This window comes from Rattus norvegicus, chromosome 2 (genome assembly GCF_021556685.1).
Source record: "Rattus norvegicus strain SHRSP/BbbUtx chromosome 2, alternate assembly SHRSP_T2T, whole genome shotgun sequence".
Classification (NCBI taxonomy): domain Eukaryota; kingdom Metazoa; phylum Chordata; class Mammalia; order Rodentia; family Muridae; genus Rattus; species Rattus norvegicus.
This window is the reverse complement of record NC_141535.1, coordinates 182,510,145-182,530,555: the sequence shown is the minus strand read 5'-3', so window position 1 is coordinate 182,530,555 and position 20,411 is coordinate 182,510,145. Positions and strand designations below refer to the sequence as shown.

General features: G+C 43.5%; 1 protein-coding gene across 1 annotated transcript; it reads left to right on the top strand.

Annotated features, from left to right (window-relative positions):
* Positions 1–19,070: 19,070 nt before the first annotated feature.
* Positions 19,071–20,153, top strand: LOC134485749 (TD and POZ domain-containing protein 5-like). The gene has a single exon (XM_087643837.1). The coding sequence runs from the start codon at positions 19,071–19,073 to the stop codon at positions 20,151–20,153; it is 1,083 nt and encodes a 360-aa protein (XP_087499963.1).
* Positions 20,154–20,411: the final 258 nt, after the last annotated feature.

Genomic DNA, 20,411 nt, shown 5'->3' with positions numbered 1-20,411 from the left:
CTGTCTGTCCATATCTCCCCCACCCTCTGTCTCTACTCCCATTTCATCCCTATTCAACTCCCCTTCCCCCTCAGCATGGGCCTGCCAGGGCACCCCTCCCATCCTTACCATACCTGGTTCTAACAAACTTATCCTGGCTCTCTTTTCATAAAGCAAAACAGTTAATTCATTGAACTTTGGATGAGCTTTGGAAATGTTATGCATTCTCTTTTCAAGAATATTGTATTAGTCAGTGTCCTGTAGAGAACATACAGAATTTATTCCTCTCTCTATAAAAAAAGTGGATATATGAGAAAAACTTATAGGCTGAGGTCCAGTTAATCCAACAATGGCTAACACCAGTACTTAGTCCACAAGGTTTGAAGTCTCAGGTGTTCTTCAGTACATGCTGGAATCCTAAAGTAGTAGGTTCTAATGCCAGTGAAGAAATGGGCCTGCTAGTAAGATGAGAACAAGCAGGCAAAGACACAAAGCTTCCTTCCTCTATGTGCTTACATAAGCCTCCAGGTGAAGGTGTAGCCCAGATAATAGTGCCTTCTAGTCTCAAGATCTGGATTAAAGGTGTGTGATTTTCTACCCGAAGAGTCTATACACCTCAACTTAAGAAAAAAAATTAAAGTGACATCTTCCAGTTTTGAACTTTACTCAATTCCATAGTTAGTCAAGATGGGAATAGAAGTAGCCATCTCCAGTGTACTTTGCTTACTGTGGTCAATCTTCCATAAATGAAGGGACCATGTCAGTCTCTACACCCTTGTGCTAGTCTTACACGGATTTCTGCTACAAACATGATCAGGGAAGGAGTGTTTTCCATAACTTGTCAGCAGTCTGAGTGTTCACAAAATGGAGGACAGGTGGAAGAGTTCCTCTATAGTGGGCAGGAAGCAGAGACCCAAATCTCTGAAGGTGGTTTTCTTCTTTCCTGTGTTATTCCATTTAGACCCACAGACCTTTGATGATTCCTCCCAATTTGGTTGGTGGTCTTGAAATTCCGCCTCAGGTAATCCTCCTTAGAAATCCTTTCCCAGATTCAGGGAAGGGTGTGGTTTAGGAATATCCTGAGTGCTTCTCAATTCAAATGAAAGGTAGAAGTTTTTTTTTTTTTTTACACTTTTTTTTTCTTTTTTTTCTTTATTAAATTGACTATTTCTTATTTACATTTCGAATGTTATTCCCTTTCCCAGTTTCCAGGCCAACATCGCCCTAACCCCTCCCTCTCCCTGATTTTATGGGTGTTCCCCTCCCCATCCTCCCCACATTACCACCTTCCCCCAACAATCACTTTCACTTGGGGTTCAGTCTTGGCAGGACCAAGGGCTTCCCCTTCCACTGGTGCTCTTACTAGGGTTTTCATTGCTACCGATGAGATTGGAGCCCAGGGTTAGTCCATGTAAAGTCTTTGGGTAGTGGCTTAGTCCCTGGAAGCTCTGGTTGGTTGGCATTGTTTTTCATATGGGGTCTCAAGCCCCTTCAAGCTCTTCCAGTACTTTCTCTGATTCCTTCAATGGGGGTCCCATTCTCAGTTCAGTGGTTTGCTGCTGGCATTCGCCTATGTATTTTCTGTATTCTGGCTGTGTCTCTAAGGAGAGATCTACATCCAGTTCCTGTCGGCCTACACTTCTTTGCTTCATCCATCTTGTCTAATTGGGTGGCTGTATATGTATGGGCCACATGTGGGGCAGGCTCTGAATGGGTGTTCCTTCTGCCTCTGTTTTATATCTGTGCCTCCCTATTCCTTGCCAAGGGTATTCTTTTTCCCCTTTTAAAGAAGGAGTGAAGCATTCGCATTTTGGTCATCCTTCTTAAGTTTCATGTGTTCTGTGGATCTAGGGTAATTCAAGCATTTGGGCTAATAGCCACTTATCAATGAGTGCATACCATGTTTGTTTTTCTGTGATTGGGTTACCTCACTCAGGATGATATTTTCCAATTCCGTCCATTTGCCTATGAATTTCATAAAGTCATTGTTTTTGAAAGCTGAGTAGTATTCCATTGTGTAGATGTACCACATTTTCTGGGTCCATTCCTCTGTTGAAGGGCATCTGGGTTCTTTCCAGCTTCTGGCTATTATAAGTGAGGCTGCTATGAACATAGTGGAGCATGTGTCTTTGTTATATGTTGGAGCATCTTTTGGGTATATGCCCAAGAGACATAAAGCTGGGTCCTCAGGTAGTGCGATGTCCAATTTTCTGAGGAACCTCCATACTAATTTCCAGAATGGTGTACCAGTCTGCAATCCCACCAACAATGGAGGAGTGTTCCTCTTTCTCCACATTCTCACCAGCATTTGCTGTCACCTGAGTTTTTGATCTTAGCCATTCTCACTGGTGTGAGGTGAAATCTCAGGGTTGTTTTGATTTGCATTTCCCTTATGACTAAAGATGTTCAACATTTCTTTAGATGTTTGTCAGCAATTCGTCATTTCTCAGCTGTGAATTCTTTGTTTAGCTCTGAACCCCATTTTTCAATAGGGTTATTTGTCTCCCCATGGTCTAATTTCTTGAGTTCTTTGTACATGGCATTTATGGGCTATTTTCATCTCAGTCAACAAAGCGTCTCACCTGCTAGGCTCCATCCCATATCACACTGTCAATGGCTACTCTGTGAGCCTGGCAACAGTCTCCCTAAACCATCTAGTTCCCAAGGTGGGTTGCCACCATGCCAGACATACACATCCAAATTCTGTGGTGGACCCAGTGTCTCCAGCCACCACACACTCTCTCCAACTCAATTAAATTGCCACATGAAAGAACATACAAGACAATAACCTCTTGTCCAACTAATAAGATATAATTGCCCACCTAGATAAGATATATTGTTTTGGAGAGGGAGCTCATCTCCGGGACAGGTGGACACTCCTGAGACTGCAGAGTGGGAGAGACCACCAATACTGCCCACCCCTGCCCACATCCCTGGCCCAAGAAGAAACTATATACGTCCTCTGGGAAGCAGAAGACAGGGGCAGGGCACTCGAACAGCAGATCCCCCACAGTGCAGACACCACCAGGAGCTGAAGGTACTGGTCAACAGTTCTCTGCACCCAAATCCCCAGGGAGGGAGAACTAAACCTGCAGAGGGGGAGACACACCTGGGAAGCCAGAAGAGGCTACACTCTGCTCATATTTCTGACCCCAGAGGAAAACACCAAACACCATCTGGGAACCCGGTGCATGGGGGCCCTGGGAAAAGGTGGCACAGGCCCTGCTGGTTGCCGCCCTCACGGAGAGCTCAGAAGCAGCCCCCCATGAGCAAATTGACCTGTGGGACCACAGGTAAGAACAACTTTTCTGCTCCAAGTGACCTGCCTGGTGGACTCAGGACACAGGCCCACAGGAACAGCTGAAGACCAGTAGACAGGAAAAACTACACGCCCGAAAGCAGAACACTTTGTTCCCATAATTGGCTGAAAGAAAACAGGAAAACAGGTTTACAGCACTCCTGACACACAGGCCTATAGGACAGTCTAGCCACTGTCACAAATAGCAGAACAAGGTAACCAGAGTTAATCTGATGGCAAGAGGCAAGTGCAGGGACCCAAGCAATGGAAACCAAGACTACATGGCATTATCAGAGGTCTTCTGAGGTCTTATTCAACTTCTTTCTTCAGAGGCTTGAAGTTCTTATAGTACAGATCTTTTATTTGCTTGGTTAAAGTGACACAGAGATATTTTATATTATTTGGGACTATTATGAAGGGTGTCGTTTCCCTAATTTCATCTCGGCTTGTTTCTCTTTTGTGTAGAGGAAGGCTATTCATTTATTTGAGTTAATTTTATACCCAGCCACTTTGCTGAAGTTGTTTATCAGGTTTACTAGTTCTCTGGTGGAACTTTTGGGATCACTTAAATATACTATCATATCATCTGAAAATAGTGAAATTTTGACTTTTTCTTTTCCAATCTGTATCCCCTTGATCTCCTTTTGTTGTCTGATTGCTCTGGCTAGAACTTCAAGAACTATATTGAATAAGTAGGGAGAGAGTGGGCAGCCTCGTCTAGTCCTTGATTTTAGTGGGATTGCTTCAAGTTTCTCTCCATTTAGTTTAAAGTTAGTGACTGCTTTGCTATATATCGCTTTTACTATGTTTAGGTATGGGCCTTGAATTCTTATTCTTTCCAGGACTTTTATCATGAAGGCGTGTTGAATTTTGTCATATGCTTTCACAGCATCTAATGAAATTATCATGTGGTTTTCTTCTTTCAGTTTGTTTATATAATGGATCACGTTGATGGTTTTCCATATATTAAACCATCCCTGCAAGCCTGGGATGAAGCCTACTTGATCATGGTGGATGATTGTTTTGATGTGCTCTTGGATTCAGTTTGCCAGAATTTTATTGAGTACTTTTGCGTCGATATTCATAAGGGAAATTGGTCTGAAGTTCTCTTTCTTTGTTGGGTCTTTGTGTGGTTTAGGTATAAGAGTAATTGTGGCTTCATAGAAGGAATTCGGTAGTGCTCCATCTGTTTCAATTTTGTGGAATAGTTTGGATAATATTGGTACGAGGTCTTCTATGAATATAGAATTCTGCACTAAACCCACTTGGACCTAGGCTGTTTTTGGTTGGGAGACTTTTAATAACTACTTCTATTTTGTTAGGAGTTATGGGGTTGTTTAAATGGTTTATCTGTTCCTGTTTTAAATGTGGTACCTGGTATCTGTCTAGGAAATTATACATTTCCTAAAGATTCGGTACTTGGTTGATATCAGCTCTGAGTTTGATTATTTCCTGCCTTCTACTCCTCCTGGGTGTATTTGCCTCTTTTTGTTCTAGAGCTTTTAGGTGTGCTGTCAAGCTGGTGACATATGCTCTCTCCCGTTTCTTTCTGCAGGCACTCAGAGCTATGAGTTTTCCTCTTAGCTCAGCTTTCATTGTGTCCCATAAGTTTGGGTATGTTGTACCTTCGTTTTCATTAAAATCTAAGAAGTCTTAAATTTCTTTCTTTATTTCTTCCTTGACCAGGTTATCATTGAGTAGCGCATTGTTCAACTTCCGTGTATTTGTGAGCGTACTTCCTTTATTTTTATTGAAGACCAGCTTTAGGGGGTGGTGGTCTGATAGCACACATGGGATTATTGTTATCTTTCTGTACCTGTTGAGGCCCATTTTTTGACCAATTATATGGTCTATTTTGGAGAAAGTACCATGAGTTGCTGAGAAGAATGTATATCCTTCTGCTTTAGGATAGAATGGTCTATAAATATCTGTTAAGTGCATTTGGTTCATGATTTCTCTTAGTCTATCTATGTCCCTGTTTAATTTCTGTTTCCACGATCTGTGTATTGATGAGAGTGGGATGTTGAAATCTCCTGCTATTATTGTGTGAGATGCAATGTGTGTTTTGAGCTTTAGTAAGGTTTCTTTTCCATATGTAGGTGCCCTTATATCTGGGGCATAGATATTTAGGATTGAGAGTTAATCTTGGTGGATTTTTCCTTTGATGAACATGAAGTGTCCTTCCTTATCTTTTTTGATGACTTTTGGTTGAAAATTGATTTTATTTGTTATGAGAATGGCTACGCCAGCTTGCTTCTTCTGACCACTTGCTTGGAAAGTTGTTTTCTAGCCTTTCACTCTGAGGTAGTGTCTGTCTTTGTCTCTGAGGTGGTGTGTTTCCTGTAGGCAGCAGAATGCAGGGTCCTCATTGCATATCCAGTTTGTTAATCTATGTCTTTTTTTTTGGGGGGGGAGTTGTGACCATTGATGTTGAGAGATATTAAGGAATGGTGATTGTTGCTTCCTGTTATACTCGTATTTGAATGTGAGATTATGTTTGTGTGCTTTTCTTCTCTTTGTTTTGAAAAGCTCTCAGGGAGAACTTTCCCTCGGGATGGAGACCCTCCAACTCCAAAGACCAGACCGAGACACCACAGGATGCAATCAGCAAGAGGATTTGGTTTATTGTCGGGATACACAGGCACAGGCACCTGCGGGCGCTTCAGTCACTCGGGGGACTGGCGCGCCCCATGGAACCAAGGATGGGCTTTTATAGGATTTTGGGGAGCAGAAGCAAGCATACAGAAGCAGATGCATGGTTACAGGGATATAATTGGTGGATTCTAATATGGCAAGGGTTTAGCCCGGGGGCAAGTTTCCTAGCTACCTTCCTGAAACATAAGGACTGACTCGGCCCCCCAAGGGTTCAGCCTGGGGGCAAGTTTCTTAGCTACCTTCTTGGAACATAACGGCTGACTCGGCCCCCCACCAGGGTGTGGGACCTCTCCCGGGGCTTTTCTCATTGTCAGGTGCTCAACGGCAGTCCTCCTGTTGCCAGGCCTTCAACCAAACACATCTTGTCTGGCAGCCGCTGTGTACTCAGTGTTCTAACCTTTCTCTGAACCAGTCATCTTAAATATAGCCTTGCAAAATGGCGTTACTGCTGCTAAGCTGGGGTCTTTCATTCCCCCATTTTTTTTTTTGTTAACTTTGAGTGAAATCTTTCACTCGACTTGGTCAAGAAATTTCTGTCTGGTGGGGGCTTATTCCCCCACTGACTCTAGGCCACAAAAGGGCTAGGAGGAGCCACGTAGGAGTTTTAACTTTAAGGGGTTTGGAATGTGCTGAACTCTCCATGTCTGGGGTGTAGTGTTGTGATTAGTCAATTTCTCAGACCGGACTGCCTTGACGTGTGGTGTGTGGATCTAAGCCGAGACTCCGTCTACCTTTAGGGCGGTCGGGGTAGTCAGGAGGACGGTGTAGGGTCCTTTTCACCGTGGCTCGAGATTCTTGGTCTGGTGTCTGTGTACCCACACGGTGTCTCCAATCTGGAACGGGTGTGGCACCACCGGATGTTCAAGCTTGTCCTGGTAAGCAGTGGCCAAAGGTCTCTAGACGTCTCTCTGTACAATCTGTAGGGCCTGTAAATGGGCCCTCAGAGAAGGGCTGTCAGCAAAATCAGCAATGTTTGAATCAAAGAAATGGACAAATGGGGGTGGTGTTCCATACATTATTTTAAAAGGAGTTAGACCATGGGGGCCCGGGGTATTCCGGGCCCGATATAGAACTAGGGGAAGGAGGGCCACCCAATCCTTTGAGCCAGTTGTAAGCGCAAGTTTGGATAAAGTCTCCTTAATTGTTCTATTTATGTGTTCTACCTGACCTGAACTCTGGGGTCTATAGGCACAATGTAATTTCCAATCAATCCCCAGCAATTTGGCCACCAACTGACTTACTTGGGAGACGAAAGCGGGCCCGTTGTCTGACCCCAACGCTTGAGGCATGTCATACCTGGGAAAGATTTCCTCGAGGAGCTTCTTGGTGACCATTTTTGTAGTCTCGTGCTTTGTGGGGAAGGCTTTGACCCATCCTGAGAAGGTGTCTACAAACACTAGGAGATACTTGTATCCATATATATCTGGTTTAATTTCAGTAAAATCAATTTCCCAATGGATGTCGGGACGGTGTCCCCTAGGACGAACTCCTTGTCCAATCCTGGTCCTTCCCGGGTTAACCTGAGCGCACGCTTTGTAACTCTCAGTCACCTTTTGTATCGCTTTGTCCCAATTCAAAAAAAAACACAGATTTATCTCTTCTCGATCTAGTAAGGTTTTTATCTTCTTAAACCCCAAATGGGTTAATTTATGTAAAAAGGAGATCAATTAGACCCACTGTTTTAGTTGAGGGTGGTAGATGGCCCCCATTTTTTCTAGGAGCTCTATGTCCTCATGGGCATAAACCCAACTGGTTTGTCCCACTGGTGGGGGCGTGGGTTGGTCTGGGCTATTTAAGGGCAAGATTTGTTTGCTCATGGCCGCTTTTCATGCCGTGGCATCGGCCAGCCGGTTTCTTTGTGCCTCTGGGTTGTGCCCTTTCTGGTGTCCTGGACAATACATAATATTCAGTCTTTTGGGCAAGAATAGGGCTTCTAAGAGGGCCAGAATTTTAGCCATATCTTTACCCTCAGATGTGAGCAGCCCCCGCCTCCGGTAGATCTCCCCGTGGATGTGTGTCATGGCAAAGGCATAACGGCTGTCTGTATATATATTTAGCCTCTTATCTTTTGTCATCTTGAGCGCCTGAGTCAAGGCGATGAGTTCAGCCCGTTGTGCGGAGGTACCAGCAGGCAGGGCTTTCGCCCAAATCACTTTGTCCTCCGTAGTGACCGCAGCTCCAGCCTTTCGCTCTCCCTCTGTCAAGAAGCTGTTGTCATCCGTGTACCATGTGTGGTCAGCATTCTGAAGAGGCTGGTCCGATAGGTCCGGCCTGGTTCCATGTACTTCTGCGAGGATTTGTAGGCAGTCATGCTGTTTTGCCTCCTCTGGTAGAGGAAGCAAGGTGGCAGGATTGAGGGCGACTACGGGCCCAAACTGAACCCGTTCTGCATCCAGTAACAAGGCTTGGTGTGAGAATTAGAGAGCCAGCGGTCTGGGGGCTGCTTTACCAAGGCCTCCACTGCGTGGGGTGCTAGGATGGTGAGTGGCTGTCCCAAAGTCAATTTTCCAGCATCCTTGATCAGGACAGCAATAGCAGCCACCATCCTTAGGCACGGTGGCCAGCCGGAGGCCACAGGGTCCAATTTCTTAGACAGGTAGGCCACAGGGCGTTTCTAGGGTCCCAACCTTTGTGTTAGGACCCCTTTAGCATACCCCTGTTTCTCATCGATGAACAGTTACTGAGCAAATTGTAAGGGTTTGGAACAGTCGGATGAATATCTTCTATCCTCTTGTTGACCTTTCTCAAGTCTTGTACTGGCCTATAATCTCCAGTGCCGGGTTTCTTAACAGGCAGAAGAGGCGTATTCCAAGGTGACCGGCAGGGGATTAGGATGCCTTGATCTAGAAGCCTCGTAATGTGAGGCCTTATACCTTGATAAGCTTCATGTGACAGGGGGTATTGTTTTATGGAGACTGGAGTTGTAGTGGCCTTTAACTGTGTAATTAAGGGGGGCTGTTGGAGCGCCAACCCCATCCCACCAGTCTCTGCCCAAGCCAGTGGAAAATTCGTGACCCAAGTGTCTATTTCTAGGGATTGTGGCTTGTCCTGTCCCGGTTCATATAGTCTATATTCATCCTCTAATTGTAGGGTTAGAACTTGAAGGGGAGTTCCGTGGGGGCCAGTTATTCGGGCCCCTCTTTCTTCAAAATGAATTTGTGCTTTTAGTTTGGTGAGCAGATCACGGCCCAGCAGAGGGTACAGGCAGTCCGGAACATGTAAGAAGGAATGGGTCACCTTACCAGTAGCCAGCTGAACCCGGCGGTCCGTAGTCCATCGGTATTGTTTCTCACCAGTAGCTCCTTGTACCCAGGCCGTCCGGTCGCTGAGTTGTCCTGAAGCTTGGGTGAGGACTGAATGCTGGGCTCCTGTGTCTACCAGGAAAGTAACCGCTGTCCCCCAACTTTAAGCGTTACCCTGGGCTCAGGGGGGGGGCTCCTGGCCCTGACCTCCCTAATCTTTATCTAGAGCCAAGAGGGAGGTTCGTGGTCGAGGCTTTCGGGGTCCGCCAGGCTTCTTGGGGCACTCTCTGGCCCAGTGCCCTTTCTCTTTGTAATAGGCACATTGATCTTTATCCAGCTTCAGCCCCTTTCGAGCTCCCCCCTATCTCCCTTCCTTTTTTTGGCCCTGAACTACGGCGGCCAAGATTCGACTCAATTTTTTGTTTCTTTTTTTATCTCTCTCTTATTAAAAATCTTTTTAGCTTCTTTAAGTAAATCCTGTAATGTATAGCCCTGTAAATTTTCTAACCTCTGTAACTTAGTCCTGATATCTGGAGCAGCCTGCCAGATGAAGGACATAGAGACACTCGTCATTTGTCCTGGGTCATCTGGGTCATAGGGAGTGTGCATACGGTAGGCCTCCTTAAGTCTCTCTAGAAAGGCGGAGGGAGTTTCCCCTGCTTCCTGTAATACCTGTTTTACCTGAGCCAAATTAGTAGGGCGTCGTATAGCCCCTCGGAGACCCGCTAGAAGCAACTGGCGATAAAGGCGTAGGTGTCCCTTACCTTCAGCTGTATTAAAATCCCAGTTTGGTCTTCAGGCAGCTGGGTGGGATGCCCATCATCTCCCAGAACATGTTTTTTAGCCTCTAGGAACACTCCTTGTTTTTTTTTTCTGAGGTTAAGAGGGCCTGTAAGAGCTGTTGGCAGTCATCCCAAGTAGGCTGGTGGGTAAGTAAAACAGATTCTATTAGGACGGTGAATGCCACCGGATCTTTGGAGAAAGAAGGGTTGTGTTGTTTCCAATTGTAAATGTCAGCTGCTGAAAACGGCCAGTATTGGGTCTGGCCACCGGTTCCCTGTCTAAGTGGGAAAGCCTGGGAGGTTGTATCTGGCATCACCTCGCGCTTATTGCGCAATCTCCCTGTGACAGGGGAGAAACCCTTATCAGACTGTGGCCCGGCAACTGATCTGGCCGGCGGCTCTGCCTCCTCCGTTTTAGCCGGGCCTGTCAGAGAGAAGATTTATGAGAGGGGAGTTTGGGTCTGCCGGGAGGACAGGTTTCTTAGTTCACAAAGGTAGAGAGAGAAAGACGTGGCCGGCGGACCGGGCGGGGCCGAGGGGACAGGCTGGGGGTTGAGGGGAGGCCAATTCGGGTCCACGAAGGGTTCCGCGGGGGGGGGGGGGGTTTAAGGCGAGACTCTCTCAAGTGATAATATAAGAAACCTGGTCAGGATGTCCGTGGACGACCCGATCTTTAACCTGTAAAATAATGATCTTATTAAATGTGTCATTCACTGGCCATCCCGCTCCTAAAGTGGGCCACTCGGATGTGTAGAGAGTCTGTCATTTTCCTTTTTTAACCCCGACGGACTGGTTGTGTGCCCGGTAAGATTAGAACACAGAGAAAACAAACAACACCAACAGTCAAACAAACAACAGACAGGCGTGCTGCACGGCTTTGGTACCAAACTGAAAGCAAAAAGTCAGATGGAGGTGGCAAAGGTCCGGGGCCCTCTGAAAGCCAAAAATACAGACAGAGTGCCGTTAGTCCGGATCTTTCTCCTCTCCCAGATTGGGCCCCGAAAAGTCGGGCCCCTAACACCCTTGGAACGTCTTCCAGGGCTGCGGGGCGAGAAGTCCGAGCTCGTCAGCTCCTTCTTCGTCCCGCCCAAATTCCAAACAACCTGGCTGAGCGCTCACAGAACAGACCTGGCTGAGCGCTCACAGAACAGACCTGGCTGAGCACTCACAGAACAGACCTGGCTGAGCGCTCACAGAACAGACAGAATAAGGCAGAACGAGACAAAATCAGACAGACAGACAGACGCCGGCCGGCTTACCTCCCAGTGGGTGGTCGGTGGTCCCTGGGTGGAGGATCTCCTTTCCCGGCCAACGCACCAAATGAAAAGCTCTCAGGGAGAACTTTCCCTCGGGATGGAGACCCTCCAACTCCAAAGACCAGACCGAGACACCACAGGATGCAATCAGCAAGAGGATTTGGTTTATTGTCGGGATACACAGGCACAGGCACCTGCGGGCGCTTCAGTCACTCGGGGGACTGGCGCGCCCCATGGAACCAAGGATGGGCTTTTATAGGATTTTGGGGAGCAGAAGCAAGCATACAGAAGCAGATGCATGGTTACAGGGATATAATTGGTGGATTCTAATATGGCAAGGGTTTAGCCCGGGGGCAAGTTTCCTAGCTACCTTCCTGAAACATAAGGACTGACTCGGCCCCCCAAGGGTTCAGCCTGGGGGCAAGTTTCTTAGCTACCTTCTTGGAACATAACGGCTGACTCGGCCCCCCACCAGGGTGTGGGACCTCTCCCGGGGCTTTTCTCATTGTCAGGTGCTCAACGGCAGTCCTCCTGTTGCCAGGCCTTCAACCAAACACATCTTGTTTGGCAGCCGCTGTGTACTCAGTGTTCTAACCTTTCTCTGAACCAGTCATCTTAAATATAGCCTTGCAAAATGGCGTTACTGCTGCTAAGCTGGGGTCTTTCAGTTTTGATTCCAGGATGATTAGTTTCTTGCTTTTTCGAGGGTGTAGCTTGTCTCCCTGTGTTGGCTTTTACCATTTATTATCCTGTGTAGCACGGGATTTGTAGAAAGATATTGTGAAAATTTGGTTTTGTCATGGAATATCTTGGTTTCTCCATCTATGTTAATTGAGTGTTTTGCATGATACAGTAACCTGGGCTGGCATTTGTGTTCTCTTAGGGTCTATATGACATCTGTCCAGGATCTTCTGGTTTTCATAATCTCTGATGAGAAATCTTGTGTGATTCTGATAGGTCTGCCTTTATATGATACTTGACCTTTTTCCCTTACTTCTTTTAATATTCTTTCTTTATTTTGTGCATTGGTGTTTTGACTATTATGTGACTGGAGGAGTTTCTTTTCTGGTCCAATCTATTTGGAGTTCTGTAGGTTTCTTGTATGCTTATGGGCATCTCTTTCTTTAGGTTAGGGAAGTTTTTTTCTATGATTTTGTTGAAGATATTTACTGATCTTTTGAGCTGGGAGTCTTCACTCTGTTCTATACCTATTATCCTTAGGTTTGATCTTCTCATTGAGTACTGGATTTCCTGTATGTTTTGGACCAGTAGCTTTTTCCACTTTACATTATCTTTGACAGTTGAGTCAATGATTTCTATGGAATCTTCTGCTCCTGAGATTCTCTCTTCCATCTCTTATATTCTGTTGGTGAAGCTCGTATCTACACCTCCTTGTCTCTTTTTTTGGTTTTCTATATCCAGGGTTGTTTCCATGTGTTCTTTCTTGATTGCTTCTATTTCCATTTTTAATTCCTTCAATTGTTTGATTGTGTTTTCCTGGAATTCTTTGAGGGATTTTTGTGACTCCTCTCTATGGGCTTCTACTTGTTTATATATGTTTTCCTGTAATTCTTTCAGGGATTTTTGTGATTCCTCTCTATAGGCTTCTACTTGTTTATTAATGTTTTCCTGTGTTTCTCTAAGGGAGTTCTTCATGTCTTTCTTGAAGTCCTCTAGCATCATGATCAAATATGATTTTAAATCTAGGTCTTGCTTTTCTCATGTGATTGTATATTCACTGTTTGCTTTGGTTATCCCTGGTGTTCCTTTGTTCTGCTATTTCTGACAGTGGCTATACTGTTCTATAGGCCTGTGTGTCAGGAGTGCTGTAGACCTGTTTTCCTCTTTTCTTTCAGCCAGTTATGGGAACAGAGTGTTCTGCTTTCGGGCATGTAGTTTTTCCTGTCTACAGGTCTTCAGCTATTCCTGTGGGCCTGTGTCCTGTGTTCACCAGGCAGGTCACTTGGTGCAGAAAAGTTGGTCTTACCTGTGGTCCCGCGGCTCAAGTTTGTTCATGGGGTGTTGTTTTTGAGCTCTCCGTGAGGGCAGCAACCAGGAGGACCTGCACCGCCTTTTCCGGGAGCCACAATTCACCCCTGGGAAAGGATTTTTATGGAGAATTTCTTAATGGAGAATTACAAGACCCCCAGTCAAATTTTGGGGACTCACCACAAGGTCTGTGGATTTGATTGGACTAAACACAGGATAGAAGAAAGCCACCTTCAGAGGTTTGGGGCTCTGCTTTCTGCCCAAATATAGGAGCTCTTCCATTTTGTGAACACTCAGGCTTCTGACAAGTTAAGAACCCTTCTCTGATGATGTTTGTGGTAGGAATTAGTGTAAGACAAGCACAAGAGTAAATAGTAGCTTTGCAGAAAATGTCATGAACCTTCATTTATGACTGACCACAGTTCAGAAAGTACACTGGTGATGACTATTCCTATTCCCATCTGGACTAACTCTGGCATTAAGTCAAGTCAAAAGCTAGAAGGCATCCATAACTTTTCCCCTCTAAGTTGAAGTACATAGAGCCAATTCAAATAGAGTCTCTTTGGGTAGGAAAACACACCTTTAATCTGAGTCCTGAGTCAAAAATTACACACCTTTAATCCAGATTTTGAGACTAGAAGACTGGGCCACACCTTCTGCTGGAGGTCTATATAAGCACATGGAAGAAGGAAGCTTTGTGTCTTTGCCTGCTTGCTTTTATCTTACTAGCAAGCCCAATTTTCATAGGCGTTAGAGCCTACTTCTTCAGAGTTCCAGCGTCTACTGAAGAACGAGAACACCTGAGACTTCAAACCTTGTGGAGTAAGTAAGTACTGGCTTTAGCCATTGTTGGTAGCTGGACCACACCCTTAAAGTTTTGTCATATATCAGCTTTCTCTTTACTGAGAGACTTGTATTCTGTTCATTCTCTATAGTCCCCAGTTCATAAAACATATTTGAAATCAGAATGTAGAAATTTTTGAAACTCATTGATAGTTTGATATTATAACTCTTTTATTTTATGAAAAGAGAGCCAGGATATGTTTATTAGAACTAGGTATGTGTGGGAGGGGTACACTGTCAGGCTCATTTTGAGGCATCCCTCTCCCTGGGGGTACCAGCTGTTGTATAGAATATAGTTTACTATATAGTTTATTTATAGTTTAGATCATATAATATAGATATATGATAGACCAGTAAATAGATGGATATAGAAATACTACACACACAGTTTATTATAACTTTAGTATTGAATAAACTTTATTTAGAGCTTTTGAAGGGGATTTTTGTAGGGAAGAGAAGAGAGTTGAGGCAGAAAAAGACAGACATACATATATATATAGAGAGAGATTGTGTGAGTCCGAGAGGAGGAAGAGAAGGGGAGAGAAAAAAAGGATCAGAGTTGCCACCCAGGAACACATGGAGAAAAGGGGGGATGGGGAAGTAGAAAGAGAGACAAAGAAAGGCTTATAGGATCATGTAGAGTAAGAGTAAGAGAGAATAAGAGAGTAAGGGGACAAACAGATTTTTTTATAGTGAGTCATGCCTACCTGGATGTTGCCAGGTAACTGTTGGGTGGAGCCTAGGAGGAATGCTAAAATTCCTTCATCATGGATTAATTTAAATTTAAAGGAAGAATTTGATAGAGACTGTGATGGAACAGGAATAGGGTCATCATGATCTTTCACTACTTCTTCCTGACTTTGGGATGATGTCTCTCTGGGAAAGCAAAGAAAATATGGATGTTGATGTTGATCCAATCTTAGCAGGGTTGGCTGTTTCCTTGCTATCAAGGAACCGTGGAACCATCTGTAGGTAGAAGGAACAGTTCCAGTAGAAGTGTCTGTGTTTGTGAGAGTAGGTTGGAGTATGTGGGTTGCTTCTTTGGAACTGACATGGATGTTGATTTTGAGTGAATTCCTGGATATGACAAGATGTTGAAACATTGTGTGTGTGTGTGTGTGTGTGTGTGTGTGTGTGTGTGTGTGTGTGTGCGTGTGTCTGTGTAATAGTAATAGTAGTACTAGTCAATTATATATAGTAGAGAATAAAGTTAAGTGTTTTGGGGAGAAAAGAATTTTTCTTAGGTGTATTGAAACCCTTAGGTCTTAGTGGTTCATGTGAGGGGAGTTCTAATCCCAGGGAACAGGAAAGGAATCCCACCCTCTGGAATAGGTCACAAGGGGGAACTTAGGTTATTGATTGACAGGTTACTTATCTAGATGCAGTCTGTTTGGTCCATGGGAAGGAGGTCTTATTGTTTCTCTTGGAGCTTATAAGTGTACAAAAGAGATACATTTGTTAACAGAGTGAGCAGTCTTTAAGATGAGCTTAGGAAACCTTTCCTGTAAGAGAAGGAGAAAGAAGGGCTTTTACCTCTGTCTAGAAGATGGAATATATATATATATATATATATATATATATATATATATATATGTATATGTATATACAGTATAAATTTATTATAATGAGAAACATTTTGAAGTATGTATTGAAAAGACAATTAAAGGAACCTGGAAAATTTGATAACTTTGTGAATATGATAATTGATCATATAGTTTAGCATGAGAAAAACTTTAAGTCTAATGTTAAAAGATAACCAAAGGAAACTTGTATTCGTAACTATGGCAGCTGATAGTATAAATTTAGCATGAGAAAAACTTTAAGTCTATAGTTTAAAGACAATCAAAGGAAACTTAAATTTGAATTTGTGATATAAAAGTTGAATTGTATAGTGGGATGTTTTATTAGGATTAGGCTAATTTATAAGATTTTTCTTGGTTCATGATTGGACAGTGGCATAACAGGCAGAGGAAATATGAAGCATTTAGTCACTGGAAAGTGAGTTTAGGAAATGAAGTAACAGAAGGTTATATCTGTGAAACGTTATATCTGAACTTGTGTATCTTTTATCCTGAAGCCTGTGAGTTAGACAAACTTGTCTGTTTTTGAGAAGAGATCCAGTAGTCTTCAAGTTAACGAATTGACTACTGAGATAATAAGGTAGTGGATTACCTCTGGGTAAGGAACTAGAGGTCTGTTTTCTAACTCTAGTTAGTTTAGCTACAAATATAGTCAGAAATTAGGGAAAATAAATTATAATCTAGATGTCATTATTTAAAATGACAGAGGTTGGCCAATAGTCTTTTACCTAGACAGTTTTCCCAGGTCCCTGTGGTCTCCATCACAACTCAGGCAGAGTCAGTGTGGTCATTAGGTCCAGAAAAGGAGAACCTTTTTTCCTGTGGAGTAGTTACTTTGGAAAGATGACTCATCTTGTCCTAGGCAATATGAGACATTTAACTCTCTGGGTATCCTCAGTTTGACAGCAGTGTAGGGTGAGCTCTGGCAGCAGAAAGGAAATGGCCACTGTTTCTCAGTGGTTATCATACCACAATCTAGGCAGTCTTGTTACTATGCCTATTTCTTCTCAGAGGCCTTGGTGGGTAAGGGTGGGGAAATTGTAACTGTTATGTTTTGGGATTTTCTGTCCTAATAACTTTAAACATGTGAGGTTACATTTATCAGATTTCTTTAAAGATTGAGAGTTAATATCTATTAAGCATATCTAAGTTATACAATCAAGGCAGTGATCTTTAACTTTTCACTGTTGTAAATCTTAAAATCAATATTAAATAATGATTTACCAAGTCAGGATAGAAATTAGAGACTCTAAGACTGTTCTAAGGTGTGGAGGCAGTGTTTTAGTAATGGCCTAAAGCAAATATGGTAGATGGTCATGGGACTGTTATTAACTAAGTTGGCACTGAAGCTACAACCAGTCACTTGACCTGCCTTAGCTAAGATGGTACTGAAGCAATAGCATAGGTAAACCTTATCTGCCCACAATAAAGATGGCAGTCACTCAGGAGACTGTCCCCAACCAAGATGGTGATGAAGCCACAGCTCTGTCTGAAGGAAAGTCAGATGTTTGTTAGATTTTGTAATCGCAGAAGTGGACGTGTATCAGCAGAAAAAAAACATAAAAAGGGAAAAACGTAAAGGGATAAATGGGACGTTTTGTTTGAGGGACAAATGTTTTTTCCTTTCCCCACAGTCAGCCATCCTCTGTTGCTAAATGCAGAGCAGCAGGTCAGACCTGTGCATGGAGAAGCTCAGCCCTCATATCTAGTTTAGAGCTGCTGCAGACATTCTAGTGTTTTTATTGTAAAGATAACTATTAATCATCAGTATATATTGTCATCGCTGAGGCACTCTGCCTCTACTTGTCAACCTAGGCCTAGATATGGAAGCTTCTATTCTCTTAAAATCTATTCTAGGCCTTGAAAAAATTTACCCTCTGATACTTATAGGTGAATAATTCACTCCTAACTAATTGTTTCTGAGGTCTGGATGAGTGGTTTACAACCCCTCTCCATTGTAACTGATTCAATCTGTGTTCTTTCAGTTTTTCCTGAGCTGCTCTGCCTTACCTCATACTAACTTTCACCAACTGTTGTACTCTTCTGTCTCCTTTCTTGTTCTCTGAATCATTCTGTCTTTCCCTGTGTCTCCATTTCTCTCTCTTCAACCCATCTCTGAAAAACTCTCCTGGAAAAACTGGGTCCTCTCTTACTTTTCTCTCTGTACTGGTACCTTTTTGTTCTTTCTTTCCTTTCTTTCTTTCTTTCTTTCTTTCTTTCTTTCTTTCTTTCTTTCTTTCTCTCTCTCTCTCTCTCTCTCTCTCTCTTCCTCTCTCTCTCTTTCTTTCTTTCTTTCCATCCCAAATGTTGCCTCATTCCAGTTTATCATTGCAGAATTCATTACCCCACACCATAATATAAAACAACAACAACAACAACAACAAAAAACCCAAAAGCAAAAACAAATGAACAAAAAACAAAACAAAACAAAACAAAACAAAACAACAGCAGGGTCTTTATTTTCTTTTCTAGCTCAGGCACCACCCCCACCCCCATTGCGATGCACCACAGTCAAGAAACATCATTTTGGTGGTGAAGGAGTACCAAAAGTCTTCTGTTCAGAATGCCTGTGGACTTAAGTAACCTAAAAAATTTGGAGAATATGCACTTTAATATTGTTTTGACATAACTTGAAGTAGATAGATGTAGTTCAAATACAGACTCTTTGGGTAGAAAAACACTCCTTTAATCTGAGTCTTGATGCAGGAAACACACACCTTTAATCTAGATCTTAAGACTAGAAGACACACCATTAACTGGGCCCCACCTTGGTTGCAGCCTGTGTAAGTTTATAGGAGAAGGACGCTTGGAGTTGCTGCTTGCTTGCTCTTATCTTACTAGCAAGCTCATTTCTTCACTGGCATCTGAACGTACATCTTCAGGATTCTGGTCGATACTGAAGAAGACCTGAGACTTCAAACCTTGTAGAATAAGTAAGCATTGGCTTTATCCAACTTTATATTACCTTGACCTATGCCTACAAATTTCTCTCACACATCCACTTTCTATTTATATAGAGTAATTCATTCTTTATGTTCACTAAAGGACCCTGTTAATACAATACAATTGAAATGAGTGTGTATACACATTTCCAAACTCTTCCACAGTTGGATAAAATAGCCAAAATTAGTTACCATTGACCAAAGATTCAATAAATACACACACACACACACACACACACACACACACACACACACACACACACACAGACACACAGACACACAGGTTTAACAGTCACTGTGAGTCTGTCTTATCTTCAGTGGAACAAATATGGAAACCTAGAGAAACCTGTAGAAATACAAGTTTCCAAGAATATAAAAGGGGAAATTTAGCAGAAATTGAAAATAAAATCTAAAGGGTATCTATAATTGTACCCTACAAAATAAAGAGTAAATTCTATTACTTCTTTCAGATCAACTTTAACCTCCAAACTACCTCCAGAAGACATGTCAGGGGACCTGGAAGCCAAGAGCTGTGGCTACACACATATCAGTGTTCAGAAGTTCTGCTATGAGTGGACCATTAGCAACTTTTCATTTTGCATGGACGGAATTCGTGAAAATGTTACGAGCCCAAGGTTCTCATTAGAGGCCAGTGAAGAAATGCAATGGTGTTTGAGGATATTCCCAAATGGTGTTGATGAAGAAAGCAAAAATTACCTGTCTGTTTACCTGGGTTTGCTCAGTTGTCCAAAGAGCCCAGTTTGGGCAAAGGTACAGTTCTGGATCATAAACGCCCAAGGAGAGAAATATCTTCTTACAAAAATGTCAAATGTTTTAAGGTTTCTGCTAAATCAATACTGGGGATACAAAAAGTTCATCCTTCGAGATTTCCTCCTCTCCCATAGGCATCGACTTCTCCCTGAAGACCAGTTCACCTTGTGCTGCAAGGTGAGCATAGTAGAACGCTCCTTTAGCATGCATGGAGATAACATGAGACCTGCAATCAAGGATCCAAGGCAGATGTTGGTCAACGACATAGGAGAGCTGTGGGAAAATTCCCTCTTCACAGACTGCAGCCTGGTGGTAGCTGGCCAGGAATTCAGATCTCACAAGGCCATCCTAGCAGCTTGCTCTCCAGTTTTCAGAGCCATGTTTGAACATGAAATGCTGGAGAGCCTAACAAACCGCATTGAGATCCATGACATTCACCTGCAAGTCTTTAAGGAAATGATGGCCTTCATTTATACAGGGAAGGCACCACACCTCCACAGCCGCTCAATGGCCACAGGTTTGTTGGCAGCTGCTGACAAGTATGACCTGCAGGGCTTGAAGGGCATGTGTGAGGATGCCTTGTGCAGGAACCTCTCTGTGAAGAATGCTGTACCTACTCTCATCCTGGCTGACCTCCACAAAACAGAGCACCTGAAGACTAGGGCCATGGATTTCATTATACTTCATGCTTCTGAAGTCTCTGATAACGTGGGGTGGAAGTCAATGGTGGAGTCACATCCCCACTTGGTGGAGGAAGCATTTTACTCCCTGTCTTCCATACAGTGTCCTGGCTTTGAGCCCTCACTCGAATGCTGAAAGACATTTTAGGAGCTTAACGGCTATGACCTACACCTGTCTTCCAACAGCAGCAACCAGTGTTTTTACAAATGACTTCTTTTTAGACTACAGTATTGCTGGAGCATTTACAGTGAATCTGGGGAAAGGCAGCCTGGTGGCTCAGGATTTAAAACGGCTGTAATATGTCAAAATGGTGTATGGGCAAAGAGCAGCTCTAGGGTCATGGACACTCTACCTGACAATTACCCTGTTGATGTTGTTTGATTCTTGTCTGAT